Source organism: Coturnix japonica, unplaced genomic scaffold, assembly GCF_054131305.1.
Source record: "Coturnix japonica strain WE unplaced genomic scaffold, WE-NBRP24 Scf237, whole genome shotgun sequence".
Taxonomy (NCBI): Eukaryota; Metazoa; Chordata; class Aves; order Galliformes; family Phasianidae; genus Coturnix; species Coturnix japonica.
Genome location: NW_028189140.1, coordinates 1 through 13,953, shown reverse-complemented (window position 1 = coordinate 13,953; position 13,953 = coordinate 1). Strand labels below are relative to the sequence as shown.

The 13,953-nt window shown below is 55.7% G+C and overlaps 1 protein-coding gene across 1 annotated transcript; it reads right to left on the bottom strand.

Moving 5' to 3' along the window:
- Positions 1-719: 719 nt before the first annotated feature.
- Positions 720-10,686, bottom strand: GTF2H4 (general transcription factor IIH subunit 4). The gene is made up of 6 exons (XM_085535922.1): positions 10,527-10,686; positions 6,913-7,045; positions 6,053-6,183; positions 3,326-3,373; positions 3,161-3,239; positions 720-1,359 (listed from the first exon to the last, which is right to left on the bottom strand). The coding sequence occupies exons 1-6, from the start codon at positions 10,590-10,592 to the stop codon at positions 1,187-1,189; spliced, it is 630 nt and encodes a 209-aa protein (XP_085392048.1). The 5' UTR covers positions 10,593-10,686; the 3' UTR covers positions 720-1,186.
- Positions 10,687-13,953: the final 3,267 nt, after the last annotated feature.

The window sequence follows — 13,953 nt, the reverse complement described above, 5'->3', positions numbered from 1 at the left end:
TGGGGTAAGGGGGTTAGGGATGGCTTTGGGGTTGGGGGGTTCTCGGGGTTAATTTAGGGATGGATTTGGGGTTGGGGGGGGTTTGGGGGAGGTTTAGGGTAGGGGGAGGGTTAAGGCTGGGGGTTTGGGGATAGGTTTGAGGTTGGGTTTGGGGGGGTCTCAGGGGGTTTTGGGTTGGGGGGGGTTTGGGGATGGGCTTTGGGGGTGAATTTGGGGATGGTGGGTTGGGGTTGGGTTTGGGTTGGGGGTGTTTGTGGGGGGGGGTTGGGGGTAGGTTTGAGGGGGGTTTTGGGGGTGAATATGGGGGTGGGTTTGGGGTTGGGGTGGGTTTGAGGGGGGGTTTGAGTGTGGGTTGGAGGTGGGGGTGGGTTTGAGGAGGGATCTTGGGATGGGTTTGGGGTTTGGGATGGGTTTGGGATGGGAGGGGTTGGGGTTAGGGAATGGGTTTGGGGTTTGGGGATGGGCTTTGGGGAGGGGTTGGGGGTAGGTTTTGGGGGGGGTCTTGGGATGAGTTTGGGGTAAGGGGGTTAGGGATGGCTTTGGGGTTGGGGGGTTCTCGGGGTTAATTTAGGGATGGATTTGGGGTTGGGGGGGGTTTGGGGGAGGTTTAGGGTAGGGGGAGGGTTAAGGCTGGGGGTTTGGGGATAGGTTTGAGGTTGAATTTGGGGGGGTCTCAGGGGGTTTTGGGTTGGGGGGGGTTTGGGGATGGGTTTTGGGGGTGAATTTGGGGATGGTGAGTTGGGGTTGGGGTGGGGGTGTTTGTGGGGGGGGGGTTGGGGGTAGGTTTGAGGGGGGTTTTGGGGGTGAATATGGGGGTGGGTTTGGGGTTGGGGGGGTTGGGGTGGGTTTGAGGGGGGGTTTGAGTGTGGGTTGGAGGTGGGGGTGGGTTTGAGGAGGGATCTTGGGATGGGTTTGGGGTTGGGGGGGTTTGGGATGGAGTTGGGGGGTGAATTAGGGGATGATTGGGGGGTGGGGGTTCAAGGGGGGGGTCTTGGAGTGGGTTTGGGGGGGTGGGGTTGGGGTTGGGGGTGAATTTGAGGATGGGTTTGGGGTTGGTTTGAGGGTGGGTTTGTGTTGAGGGTGGGTTTGGGGATAGGTTTGTGGTAAGGGGGGGGGGTTTGGGTGTGAATATGGGGGTGGGTTTGGGGTTGGGGGGGGGGGGTGTTGTATTGAGGGGGGGTCCCCGCTACGTGCTGTGCTTCTGTCTCTTCCAGAAGCGTTTGACGTCGGGGTGACCCGCCGGGGTGACCACCATGAGACGCCGGGTCGGGTTCTCAAACACCAACACCCCCAAAGATCTGGCGTGGTCACGAAGGACCTCGAAATCCACCTGGGACAGGAACTGGTTGTACAGCACCCCTGGGTGATAAGGGTGGGGGGGGGAAGAGAGATAAGGGGGGGGTGAGGACAGGAAGAGATGGGCCCAAGCCATAGAGGTGGCCATAATGGTGGCACTAGGCCTCAGATGGCCCCAATGATGGCCCCAACCCATAGAGAAGGCCTTAAAGATGGCGCCACCCCATAGAGATGGCCCCAATGGTGGCACTAGGCCTCGGTAGGCCCCAGTGATGGCACTAGGCCTTGGTAGGCCCCAATGGTGGCACCAGGCCTTGGTAGGCCCCAATGGTGGCACTAGGCCTCGGTAGGCCCCAGTGATGGCACTAGGCCTTGGTAGGCCCCAATGACGGCACTAGGCCTTGGTAGGCCCCAATGGTGGCACTAGGCCTCGGTAGGCCCCAATGGTGGCACTAGGCCTCGGTAGGCCCCAGTGATGGCACCAGGCCTTGGTAGGCCCCAATGGTGGCACTAGGCCTCGGTAGGCCCCAATGGCGGCACTAGGCCTCGGTAGGCCCCAATGGCGGCACTAGGCCTTGGTAGGCCCCAATGGCGGCACTAGGCCTCGGTAGGCCCCAATGGTGGCACTAGGCCTCGGTAGGCCCCAATGGTGGCACTAGGCCTTGGTAGGCTCCAATGGTGGCACTAGGCCTCAGTAGGCCCCAATGATGGCACTAGGCCTTGGTAGGCCCCAATGGTGGCACTAGGCCTTGGTAGGCCCCAATGGCGGCACTAGGCCTTGGTAGGCTCCAATGGTGGCGCTAGGCCTCGGTAGGCCCCAGTGATGGCACTAGGCCTTGGTAGGCCCCAATGGCGGCACTAGGCCTCGGTAGGCCCCAATGGTGGCACTAGGCCTTGGTAGGACCCAGTGGTGGCACTAGGCCTCGGTAGGCCCCAATGATGGCACTAGACCTCGGTAGGCCCCAATGGCGGCACTAGGCCTCAGTAGGCCCCAATGGTGGCACTAGGCCTTGGTAGGCCCCAATGGCGGCACTAGGCCTTGGTAGGCCCCAGTGATGACACTAGGCCTCGGTAGGCCCCAATGGCGGCACTAGGCCTCAGTAGGCCCCAATGGTGGCACTAGGCCTCGGTAGGCCCCAATGGCGGCACTAGGCCTCGGTAGGCCCCAATGGCGGCACTAGGCCTTGGTAGGCCCCAATGGTGGCACTAGGCCTCGGTAGGCCCCAATGGGGGCACTAGGCCTCAGTAGGCCCCAATGGGGGCACTAGGCCTCAGTAGGCCCCAATGATGGCACCAGGCCTTGGTAGGCCCCAATGATGGCACTAGGCCTCGGCAGGCCCCAATGGCGGCACTAGGCCTCGGTAGGCCCCAATGATGGCACTAGGCCTCGGCAGGCCCCAATGGCGGCACTAGGCCTTGGTAGGCCCCAATGGCGGCACTAGGCCTCAGTAGGCCCCAATGGTGGCACTAGGCCTTGGTAGGCCCCAGTGGTGGCACTAGGCCTCAGTAGGCCCCAATGGTGGCACTAGGCCTCGGTAGGCCCCAATGATGGCACCAGGCCTTGGTAGGCCCCAATGGCGGCACTAGGCCTTGGTAGGCCCCAATGGTGGCACTAGGCCTCGGTAGGCCCCAATGGCGGCACTAGGCCTTGGTAGGCCCCAATGATGGCACCAGGCCTCGGTAGGCCCCAATGGCGGCACTAGGCTTTGGTAGGCCCCAATGATGGCACCACCCCATAGACATACCCCCCCATGATGGCACCAGGCCTTGGATGGCCCCATTGATGCCCCCCAACCCTTTGGGACCACCCCAACCCACCCACCCCCCAATTGGGGACCCCACTGTGTCCCCCCCCCCCATTTACCCTCTGAGAAGCGCAGCCGGTCCCTCTCCAGCTCCCATAGGCGGATCTGGTCGGTGATGGTGGGGGGCAGCACCGGGCTCTATGGGGCAGTTGGGGGGCACAATATGGGGAGGGGTCCTATAGGGTCCTATAGGGTCCCCCCCGCGCCCCACAAGTGATGCTCACCTGCTTGGCCATAATGGGGTGAGCTCGTGTGCGGAGGAAGTGGATGATCTATGGGGGGGGATGGGGGGGATGTTAATGGGGGATGCCCCATAGGTCACCCCATTGCCCCATAAGTCAACCCAATGCCCTATGGGTGCCACCATGATGGCCTATAGGGCACCCCATAGGTCCTCAACACCCCTATGGAACGCCCCAGTGCCCCATAGAGTATACTAATGCCTCATGGCTTACCCTATAGGGCACCCCCCCATAAGGCACCTCAATACCCCATTGCTTACCCCATAGGACACCTCAACACCCCATAGGGCACCCCAACACCCCATAGAACACGCCATAGGGCACCCAAACACCCCATAGGGCACCTCAATACCCCATATCTTACCCCATAGGGCACCTCAACACCCCATAGGGCACCTCAATACCCCATAGGGCACCTCAACACCCCATAGGGCACCTCAATACCCCATAGGGCACCTCAACACCCCATAGGGCACCCCAATACCCCATAGGGCACCTCAATACCCCATAGGGCCCCTCAACACCCCATAGGGCACCTTAACACTCCATAGGGCACCTCAACACCCCATAGGGCCCCTCAACACCCCATAGGGCACCTCAATACCCCATAGGACACCCCAACACCCCATAGGGCACCTCAACACCCCATAGGGCACCCCGACACCCCATAGGGCACCTTAACACCCCATAGGGCACCTCAACACCCCATAGGGCACCTTAACACCCCATAGGGCACCCCGACACCCCATAGGGCACCCCAATACCTCATAGGGCACCTTAACACCCCATAGGGCACCTCAATACCCCATAGGGCACCCCAATACCCCATAGGGCACCTCAACACCCCATAGGACACCTTAACACCCCATATCGTACCCCATAGGGCACCTTAACACCCCATAAGGCACCTCAATGCCCCATAGGACACCCCAATACCCCATAGGGCACCTCAACACCCCATAGGGCACCTCAATGCCCCATAGGGCACCTCAATACCCCATAGGGCACCCCAATACCCCATAGGGCACCTCAATACCCCATATCTTACCCCATAGGGCACCTCAACACCCCATAGGGCACCTTAACACCCCATAGGGCACCTCAACACCCCATAGGACACCTCAATACCCCATAGGGCACCTCAATACCCCATATCTTACCCCATAGGGCACCTCAACAGCCCATAGGTCACCTCAACACCCCATAAGGCACCTTAACACCCCATAGGGCACCTCAACACCCCATAGGACACCTTAACACCCCATAGGGCACCTCAATACCCCATAGGGCACCTTAACACCCCATAGGGCACCTCAACACCCCATAGGGCACCTCAATACCCCATATCTTACCCCATAGGGCACCCAAACACCCCATATCTTACCCCATAGGGCACCTCAATACCCCATAGGACACCCCGACACCCCATATCTTACCCCATAGGACACCCCGACACCCCATATCTTACCCCATAGGGCACCTCAATACCCCATATCTTACCCCATAGGGCACCTCAGCACCCCATAGGACACCCCGACACCCCATAGGGCACCTCAACACCCCATAGGACACCCCGACACCCCATAGGACACCTCAACACCCCATAGGGCACCTCAATACCCCATAGGGCACCTTAACACCCCATAACGCACCTTAACACCCCATAGGACACCTCAACACCCCATAGGACACCCCAACACCCCATAGGACACCTCAACACCCCATAGGGCACCTTAACACTCCATAGGGCACCTCAACACCCCATAGGGCCCCTCAACACCCCATAGGGCACCTTAACACCCCATAGGGTACCTCAACACCCCATAGGGCACCTCAGCACCCCATAGGGCACCTCAATACCCCATAGGGCACCCCAACACCCCATAGAACACGCCATAGGGCACCCAAACACCCCATGGGGCACCTCAACACACCATAGGACACCTCAATACTCCATATCGTACCCCATAGGGCACCCCAACACCCCATAGGACACCTCAACACCCCATAGGGCACCCTAACACCCCATAGGACACCTTAACACCCCATAGGGCACCTCAATACCCCATAGGGCACCCCAATACCCCATAGGGCACCTTAACACCCCATAGGGCACCTCAACACCCCATAGGACACCCCGACACCCCATATCTTACCCCATAGGGCACCTCAACACCCCATAGGGCACCTCAACACCCCATAGGACACCTCAACACCCCATAGGACACCCCGACACCCCATATCTTACCCCATAGGACACTTTAACACCCCATAGGGCACCTTAACACCCCATAGGGCACCTTAACACCCCATATCTTACCCCATAGGGCACCCCGACACCCCATAGGGCACCTTAACACCCCACAGGGCACCTCAACACCTCATAGGACACCTCAACACCCCATAGGGCACCTCAATGCCCCATAGCTTACCCCATAGTGCACCTCAACACCCCATAGGACACCTCAACACCCCATAGGGCACCCCAACACCCCATAGGGCACCCCAACACCCCATAGGACACCTCAACACCCCATAGGGCACCTTAACACCCCATAGGGCACCCCGACACCCCATATCTTACCCCATAGGGCACCTCAATACCCCATATCTTACCCCATAGGGAACCTCAACACCCCATAGGACACCCTGACACCCCATAACTTACCCCATAGGACCCCCCCAGCCCCATAGGGCCGCCCCACTGACCTGGTCGGCCGTGATCCCGTTGGCGATGGCCGCCTGGACGCTGTCCCGCGTCACCTGAGCCACCACCAGGTTGGGGAAACGATAGAGGAGCTCCGAGAAGAGCGCGATGAGAGCGACCTGCAGCTCCGAGTCTGTGGGGTATGGGGGGATATGGGGGGTATAGGGGGATATGGGGGGATATGGGGCCAAGGGGACCCCATAGGGACCCCATAGGGCCATGATGACCCCATAGGGACCCCATAGGGACCACACAGGGCCATGATGACCCCATAGGGACCCCATAGGGACATGATGACCCCATAGGGACCCCATAGGGACCCCATAGGGCCATGATGACCCCATAGGGACCCCATAGGGCCATGATGACCCCATAGGGACCCCATAGGGACCCCATAGGGCCATGATGACCCCATAGGGACCCCATAGGGCCATGATGACCCCATAGGGACCCCATAGGGACCCCACAGGGCCATGATGACCCCATAGGGACCCCATAGGGACCACACAGGGCCATGATGACCCTATAGGGACCCCATAGGGCCATGATGACCCCATAGGGCCATGATGACCCCATAGGGACCCCATATGGCCATGATGACCCCATAGGGACCCCATAGGGACCACACAGGGCCATGATGACCCCATAGGGACCACACAGCGCCATGATGACCCCATAGGGACCCCATAGGGACCCCATAGGGACCACACAGGGCCATGATGACCCCATAGGGACCCCATAGGGCCATGATGACCCCATAGGGACCCCATAGGGACCCCATACGGCCATGATGACCCCATAGGGACCCCATAGGGCCATGATGACCCCATAGGGACCCCATAGGGACCATGGTGCCACCCACCGGTGTAGGCGTAGATGCGGTAGTTGGTCTCCACCACGATGAAGCCGCGGGTGTCGGGCTCTGGTGGTGCCCCCGACGTCCCCGACGCCAACGCGATGGCCAGACGTGTGGGGTAGAAGCGACGGGACTTACGCTATGGGGCGGAGATATGGGGCCAGGAAACCCATAAACCTCCCTGTGTCCACATTGGGGCCCATTGGCCCCATTATGTCCCTATGGGATCCCCTTGACCCTATAATGGCCCTATGGGATCCCATTGACCCCATAATGTCCCCTTGACCCTAGAATGGCCCCATTGGGTCCCCTTGACCCTATAATGTCTCCTTGACCCTATAATGGCCCCATTGGGTCTCCTTGACCCTATAATGTCCCCATGGGATCCCATTGACCCCATAATGTCCCCACGGTGTCCCCTTGACCCCATAATGTCCCCATAGGGTCCCCTTGACCCTATAATAGCCCCATGGGATCCCCTTGACCCCATAATGTCTCCTTGACCCTATAATGGCCCCATTGGGTCCCCTTGACCCTATAATGTCTCCTTGACCCTATAATGTCCCTATGGGATCCCATTGACCCATAATGTCCCCCTTGACCCCATAATGTCCCCATAGGGTCCCAGTGACCCCATAATGTCCCCATGGGATCCCATTGACCCCATAATGTCTCCTTGACCCTATAATGGCCCCATAATGTCTCCTTGACCCTATAATGTCCCTATGGGATCCCCTTGACCCTATAATGGCCCCATTGGGTCCCCTTGACCCTATAATGTCCCTATGGGATCCCCTTGACCCTATAATGGCCCTATGGGATCCCCTTGACCCCATAATGCCTCCTTGACCCTATAATGGCCCCATTGGGTCCCCTTGACCCCATAATGTCTCTATGGGATCCCACTGACCCCATTATGTCCCCATGGTGTCCCCTTGACCCTATAATGGCCCCATTGGGTCCCCTTGACCCTATAATGTCCCTATGGGATCCCACTGACCCCATAATGCCCCTATTGACCCCTTAATGTCCCCATGGGACCCCCTTGGCCCCATAATGTCCCCCATAGAATCCTCTTGACCCCACAATGTCCCCATAGGGTCCCCTTGACCCTATAATGGCCCCATGGTGTCCCCTTGACCCCATAATGTCCCATTGGCCCCATAATGTCCCTATGGAATCCCACTGACCCCATAATGTCCCCATAGGGTCCCCTTGACCCTATAATGGCCCCATTGGGTCCCCTTGACCCCATAATATCCCCATAGGGTCCCAGTGACCCCATAATGTCCCCATGGGATTCCCTTGGCCCCATAATGCTCCCTTGACCCCATAATGTCCCATTGGCCCCATAATGTCCCCATAGAATCCCCTTGACCCCATAATGTCCCCATAGAATCCCCTTGACCCTATAATAGCCCCATGGGATCCCATTGACCCATAATGTCCCCTTGACTCCATAATGTCCCCATAGGGTCCCCCTGACCCTATAATGTCCCTATGGGATCCCACTGACCCTATAATGGCCCCATTGGGTCCCCTTGACCCCATAATGTCCCTATGGGATCCCCTTGACCCTATAATGGCCCCATTGGGTCCCCTTGACCCTGTAATGTCCCTATGGGATCCCATTGACCCATAATGTCCCCTTGACCCCATAATATCCCCATGGGGTCCCATTGGCCCCATAATGTCCCCATGGGATTCCCTTGGCCCCATAATGCTCCCTTGACCCCATAATGTCCCATTGGCCCCATAATGTCCCCATAGAATCCTCTTGACCCCATAATGTCCCCATAGGGTCCCCTTGACCCTATAATAGCCCCATGGGATCTCCTTGACCCCATAATGTCTCCTTGACCCTATAATATCCCTATGGGATCCCTTTGACCCTATAATGGCCCTATGGGATTCCCTTGGCCCCATAATGTCCCATTGGCCCCATAATGTCCCCATAGAATCCCCTTGACCCCATAATGTCCCTATGGGATCCCCTTGATCCTATAATAGCCCCATGGGATCCCCTTGACCCCATAATGTCTCCTTGACCCTATAATGGCCCCATTGGGTCCCCTTGACCCTATAATGTCCCTATGGGATCCCACTGACCCCATAATGTCCCCATGGTGTCCCCTTGACCCCACAATGTCCCCATTGACCCCACAATGTCCCCATGGAGTCCCCTTGACCCCATAATGTCCCCATTGACCCCATAATGTCCCCATGGTGTTCCCTTGGCCCTATAATGTCCCACTGGCCCCATAACGTCCCTATGGAATCCCATTGACCCCATAATGTTCTATTGACCCCATAATGTCCCCATTTGGCCCCACAATGTCCCCATGGAGTCCTCTTGACCCCATAATGTCCTATTGACCCCATAATGTCCTATTGACCCCATAATGTCCCTATTGGGTCCCACTGGGTCCCCATGACATCCCCCTGCCCCATAGCGTCCCCCCCTGCCCCATAGCGCCCCCCCCTGCCCCATAGCATCCCCCCCTGCCCCATAGCGTCCCCCCCTGCCCCATAGCGCCCCCCCCTGCCCCATAGCGTCTCCCCCTGCCCCATAGCATCCCCCCCTGCCCCATAGCGTCCCCCCCTGCCCCATAGCATCCCCCCCTGCCCCATAGCGTCCCCCCCTGCCCCATAGCATCCCCCCCTGCCCCATAGCGTCACCCCTGCCCCATAGCGTCCCCCCCTGCCCCATAGCATCCCCCCCTGCCCCATAGTGTCCCCCCCTGCCCCATAGCGTCCCCCCCTGCCCCATAGCATCCCCCCCTGCCCCATAGCATCCCCCCCTGCCCCATAGCATCCCCCCCTGCCCCATAGCGCCCCCCCCTGCCCCATAGCGTCTCCCCCTGCCCCATAGCATCCCCCCCTGCCCCATAGCGTCCCCCCCTGCCCCATAGCATCCCCCCCTGCCCCATAGCGTCCCCCCCTGCCCCATAGCATCCCCCCCTGCCCCATAGTGTCCCCCCCTGCCCCATAGCGTCCCCCCCTGCCCCATAGCATCCCCCCCTGCCCCATAGCATCCCCCCCTGCCCCATAGCGTCCCCCCCTGCCCCATAGCGCCCCCCCCTGCCCCATAGCGTCTCCCCCTGCCCCATAGCATCCCCCCCTGCCCCATAGCGTCCCCCCCTGCCCCATAGCATCCCCCCCTGCCCCATAGCGTCCCCCCTGCCCCATAGCATCCCCCCCTGCCCCATAGCATCCCCCCCTGCCCCATAGCGCCCCCCCCTGCCCCATAGCGCCCCCCCCTGCCCCATAGCGTCTCCCCCTGCCCCATAGCATCCCCCCCTGCCCCATAGCGTCCCCCCCTGCCCCATAGCATCCCCCCCTGCCCCATAGTGTCCCCCCCTGCCCCATAGCGTCCCCCCCTGCCCCATAGCATCCCCCCCTGCCCCATAGCATCCCCCCCTGCCCCATAGCGTCCCCCCCTGCCCCATAGCGCCCCCCCCTGCCCCATAGCGTCTCCCCCTGCCCCATAGCATCCCCCCCTGCCCCATAGCGTCCCCCCCTGCCCCATAGCATCCCCCCCTGCCCCATAGCATCCCCCCCTGCCCCATAGCATCCCCCCCTGCCCCATAGCGCCCCCCCCTGCCCCATAGCGCCCCCACCTTCCTTTGGAACACCAGCCCGAACTCCCTCAGGTGCTGTAGGAAGGTCAGCAGGGAGTCGCTCATCCCCTCCACCGAGTAGTCCTATGGGGCAGGCAGCACTTCACACCCCATAGAACCCCATAGAAACCCCATAAAAACCCCATAGCAACCCCACAACCCCGTAACACCCAACAAAACCCCATAACAATCCAACAAGACCCCATAAGAACCCAATAAAACCCCATAAGAACCCAACAAAACTCCGTAACACCCACCAAAACCCCATAAGAACCCCATAAAACCCCATAAGAACCCAATAAAACCCCATAAAACCCCATAACAACCCTATAAAACCCCATAAGAACCCAATAAAACCCCATAATAACCCCATAAAACCCAACAAAACCCCATAAGAACCCAATAAAACCCCATAAAACCCAACAAAACCCCATAAAACCCAACAAAACCCCATAAAACCCAATAAAACCTCATAAGAACCCCATAAAACCCCATAACACCCAATAAAACCCCATAAGAACCCAATAAAACCCCATAAGAACCCAACAAAACCCCATAAAACCCAATAAAACCCCATAAGAACCCAACAAAACCCCATAAAACCCAATAAAACCCCATAACACCCAACAAAACCCCATAACAATCCAATAAAACCCCATAATAACCCCATAAGAACCCAACAAAACCCCATAAGAACCCAATAAAACCCCATAAAACCCCATAATAACCCAATAAAACCCAACAAAACCCCATAAAACCCAATAAAACCCCATAAAACCCCATAAGAACCCAACAAAACCCCATAATAACCCAACAAAACCCCATAATAACCCAACAAGACCCCATAAGAACCCAATAAAATCCCATAAGAACCCAATAAAACCCCATAATAACCCCATAAAACCCAACAAAACCCCATAAGAACCCAATAAAATCCCATAAAACCCAACAAAACCCCATAAGAACCCAACAAAACCCCATAAGAACCCAACAAAACCCCATAAGAACCCAATAAAACCCCATAAAACCCCATAAGAACCCAATAAAACCCCATAAGAACCCCATAAAACCCCATAAGAACCCAATAAAACCCCATAAGAACCCAATAAAACCCCATAAGAACCCAATAAAACCCCATAAGAACCCAACAAAACCCCATAAGAACCCAATAAAACCCCATAAGAACCCAATAAAACCCCATAAGAACCCCATAAAACCCCATAAGAACCCAACAAAACCCCATAAGAACCCAATAAAACCCCATAAGAACCCAATAAAACTTCATAAGAACCCAATAAAACCCCATTAGAACCCAATAAAACCCCATAATAACCCCATAAGAACCCAACAAAAACCCATAAGAACCCCATAAAACCCCATAAGAACCCAATAAAACCCCATAAGAACCCAATAAAACCCCATAAGAACCCAATAAAACCCCATAAGAACCCAATAACACCCCATAAAACCCCATAAAACCCCATAAAAACCCAATAAAACCCCATAAGAACCCAACAAAACCCCATAAGAACCCACCAAAACCCCATAAAACCCAACAAAACCCCATAAGAACCCAATAAAAGCCCATAATAACCCCATTAGAACCCAATAAAACCCCATAAGAACCCAATAAAACCCCATAAAACCCAATAAAACCCCATAAGAACCCCATAAAACCCCATAAAACCCCATAAGAACCCAACAAAACCCCATAACAACCCACCAAAAACCCATAACAACCCAATAAAACCCCATAAAACCCCATAAAACCCCATAATAACCCCATAAAACCCAACAAAACCCATAAAACCCAATAAAACCCCATAAGAACCCAATAAAACCCCATAATAACCCAATAAAAACCCATAAAAACCCAATAAAACCCATAAAACCCCATAAGAACCCAATAAAAACCCCATAAAACCCCATAATAACCCAATAAAACCCAACAAAACCCCATAAAACCCAATAAAACCCCATAAAACCCCATAAGAACCCAACAAAACCCCATAAGAACCCAATAAAATCCCATAAAACCCCATAAGAACCCAATAAAACCCCATAAGAACCCAATAAAACCCCATAACACCCCAATAAAACCCCATAATAACCCCATAAAACCCAACAAAACCCCATAAGAACCACCAAAACCCATAAAACCCCATAAAACCCCATAACACCCCATAAACCAATAAAACCCCATAAAACCCCATAAAACCCCATAAAAACCCCAATAAAACCCATAAGAACCCAACAAAACCCCATAACAACCCAATAAAACCCATAACACCCCATAACACCCATAAAACCCCATAACACCCCATAAAACCCCATAACACCCCATAACACCCCATAACACCCCGTAACACCCCGTACACCCGTAACCCCATAACACCCCATAAAACCCCATAACACCCCATAAAACCCCATAAGACCCCATAACACCCCATAAAACCCCATAAAACCCCATAACACCCCATAAAACCCCATAAAACCCCATAACACCCCATAAAACCCCATAACAACCCCATAAAACCCCATAAAACCCCATAACACCCCATAACACCCCATAAAACCCCATAATAACCCCATAACACCCCATAACACCCCCATAACACCCCATAACACCCCATAAAACCCCATAACACCCCATAAAACCCCATAACACCCCATAATAACCCCATAACACCCCATAACACCCCATAAAACCCCATAACACCCCATAACACCCCATAAAACCCCATAAAACCCCATAACACCAACACCCCATAACACCCCATAACACCCATAACACCCCATAAAACCCCATAACACCCCATAAAACCCCATAATAACCCATAACACCCCATAAAACCCCATAAAACCCCATAACACCCCATAACACCCCATAACACCCCATAAAACCCCATAACACCCCATAACACCCCATAAAACCCCATAAAACCCCATAACACCCCATAACACCCCATAACACCCCATAACACCCCATAAAACCCCATAAAACCCCATAACACCCCATAACACCCCATAACACCCCATAAAACCCCATAACACCCCATAACACCCCATAAAACCCCATAAAACCCCATAACACCCCATAACACCCCATAAAACCCCATAAAACCCCATAAAACCCCATAACACCCCATAACACCCCATAACACCCCATAACAAAACCCCATAACACCCCATAACACCCCATAACACCCCATAAAACCCCATAACACCCCATAACACCCCATAACACCCCTAAAAACCCCATAAAACCCCATAACACCCCATAACACCCCATAACACCCCATAAAACCCCATAACACCCCATAACACCCCATAACACCCCATAAAACCCCATAAAACCCCATAAAACCCCATAACACCCATAACACCCCATAACACCCCATAAAACCCCATAACACCCCATAACACC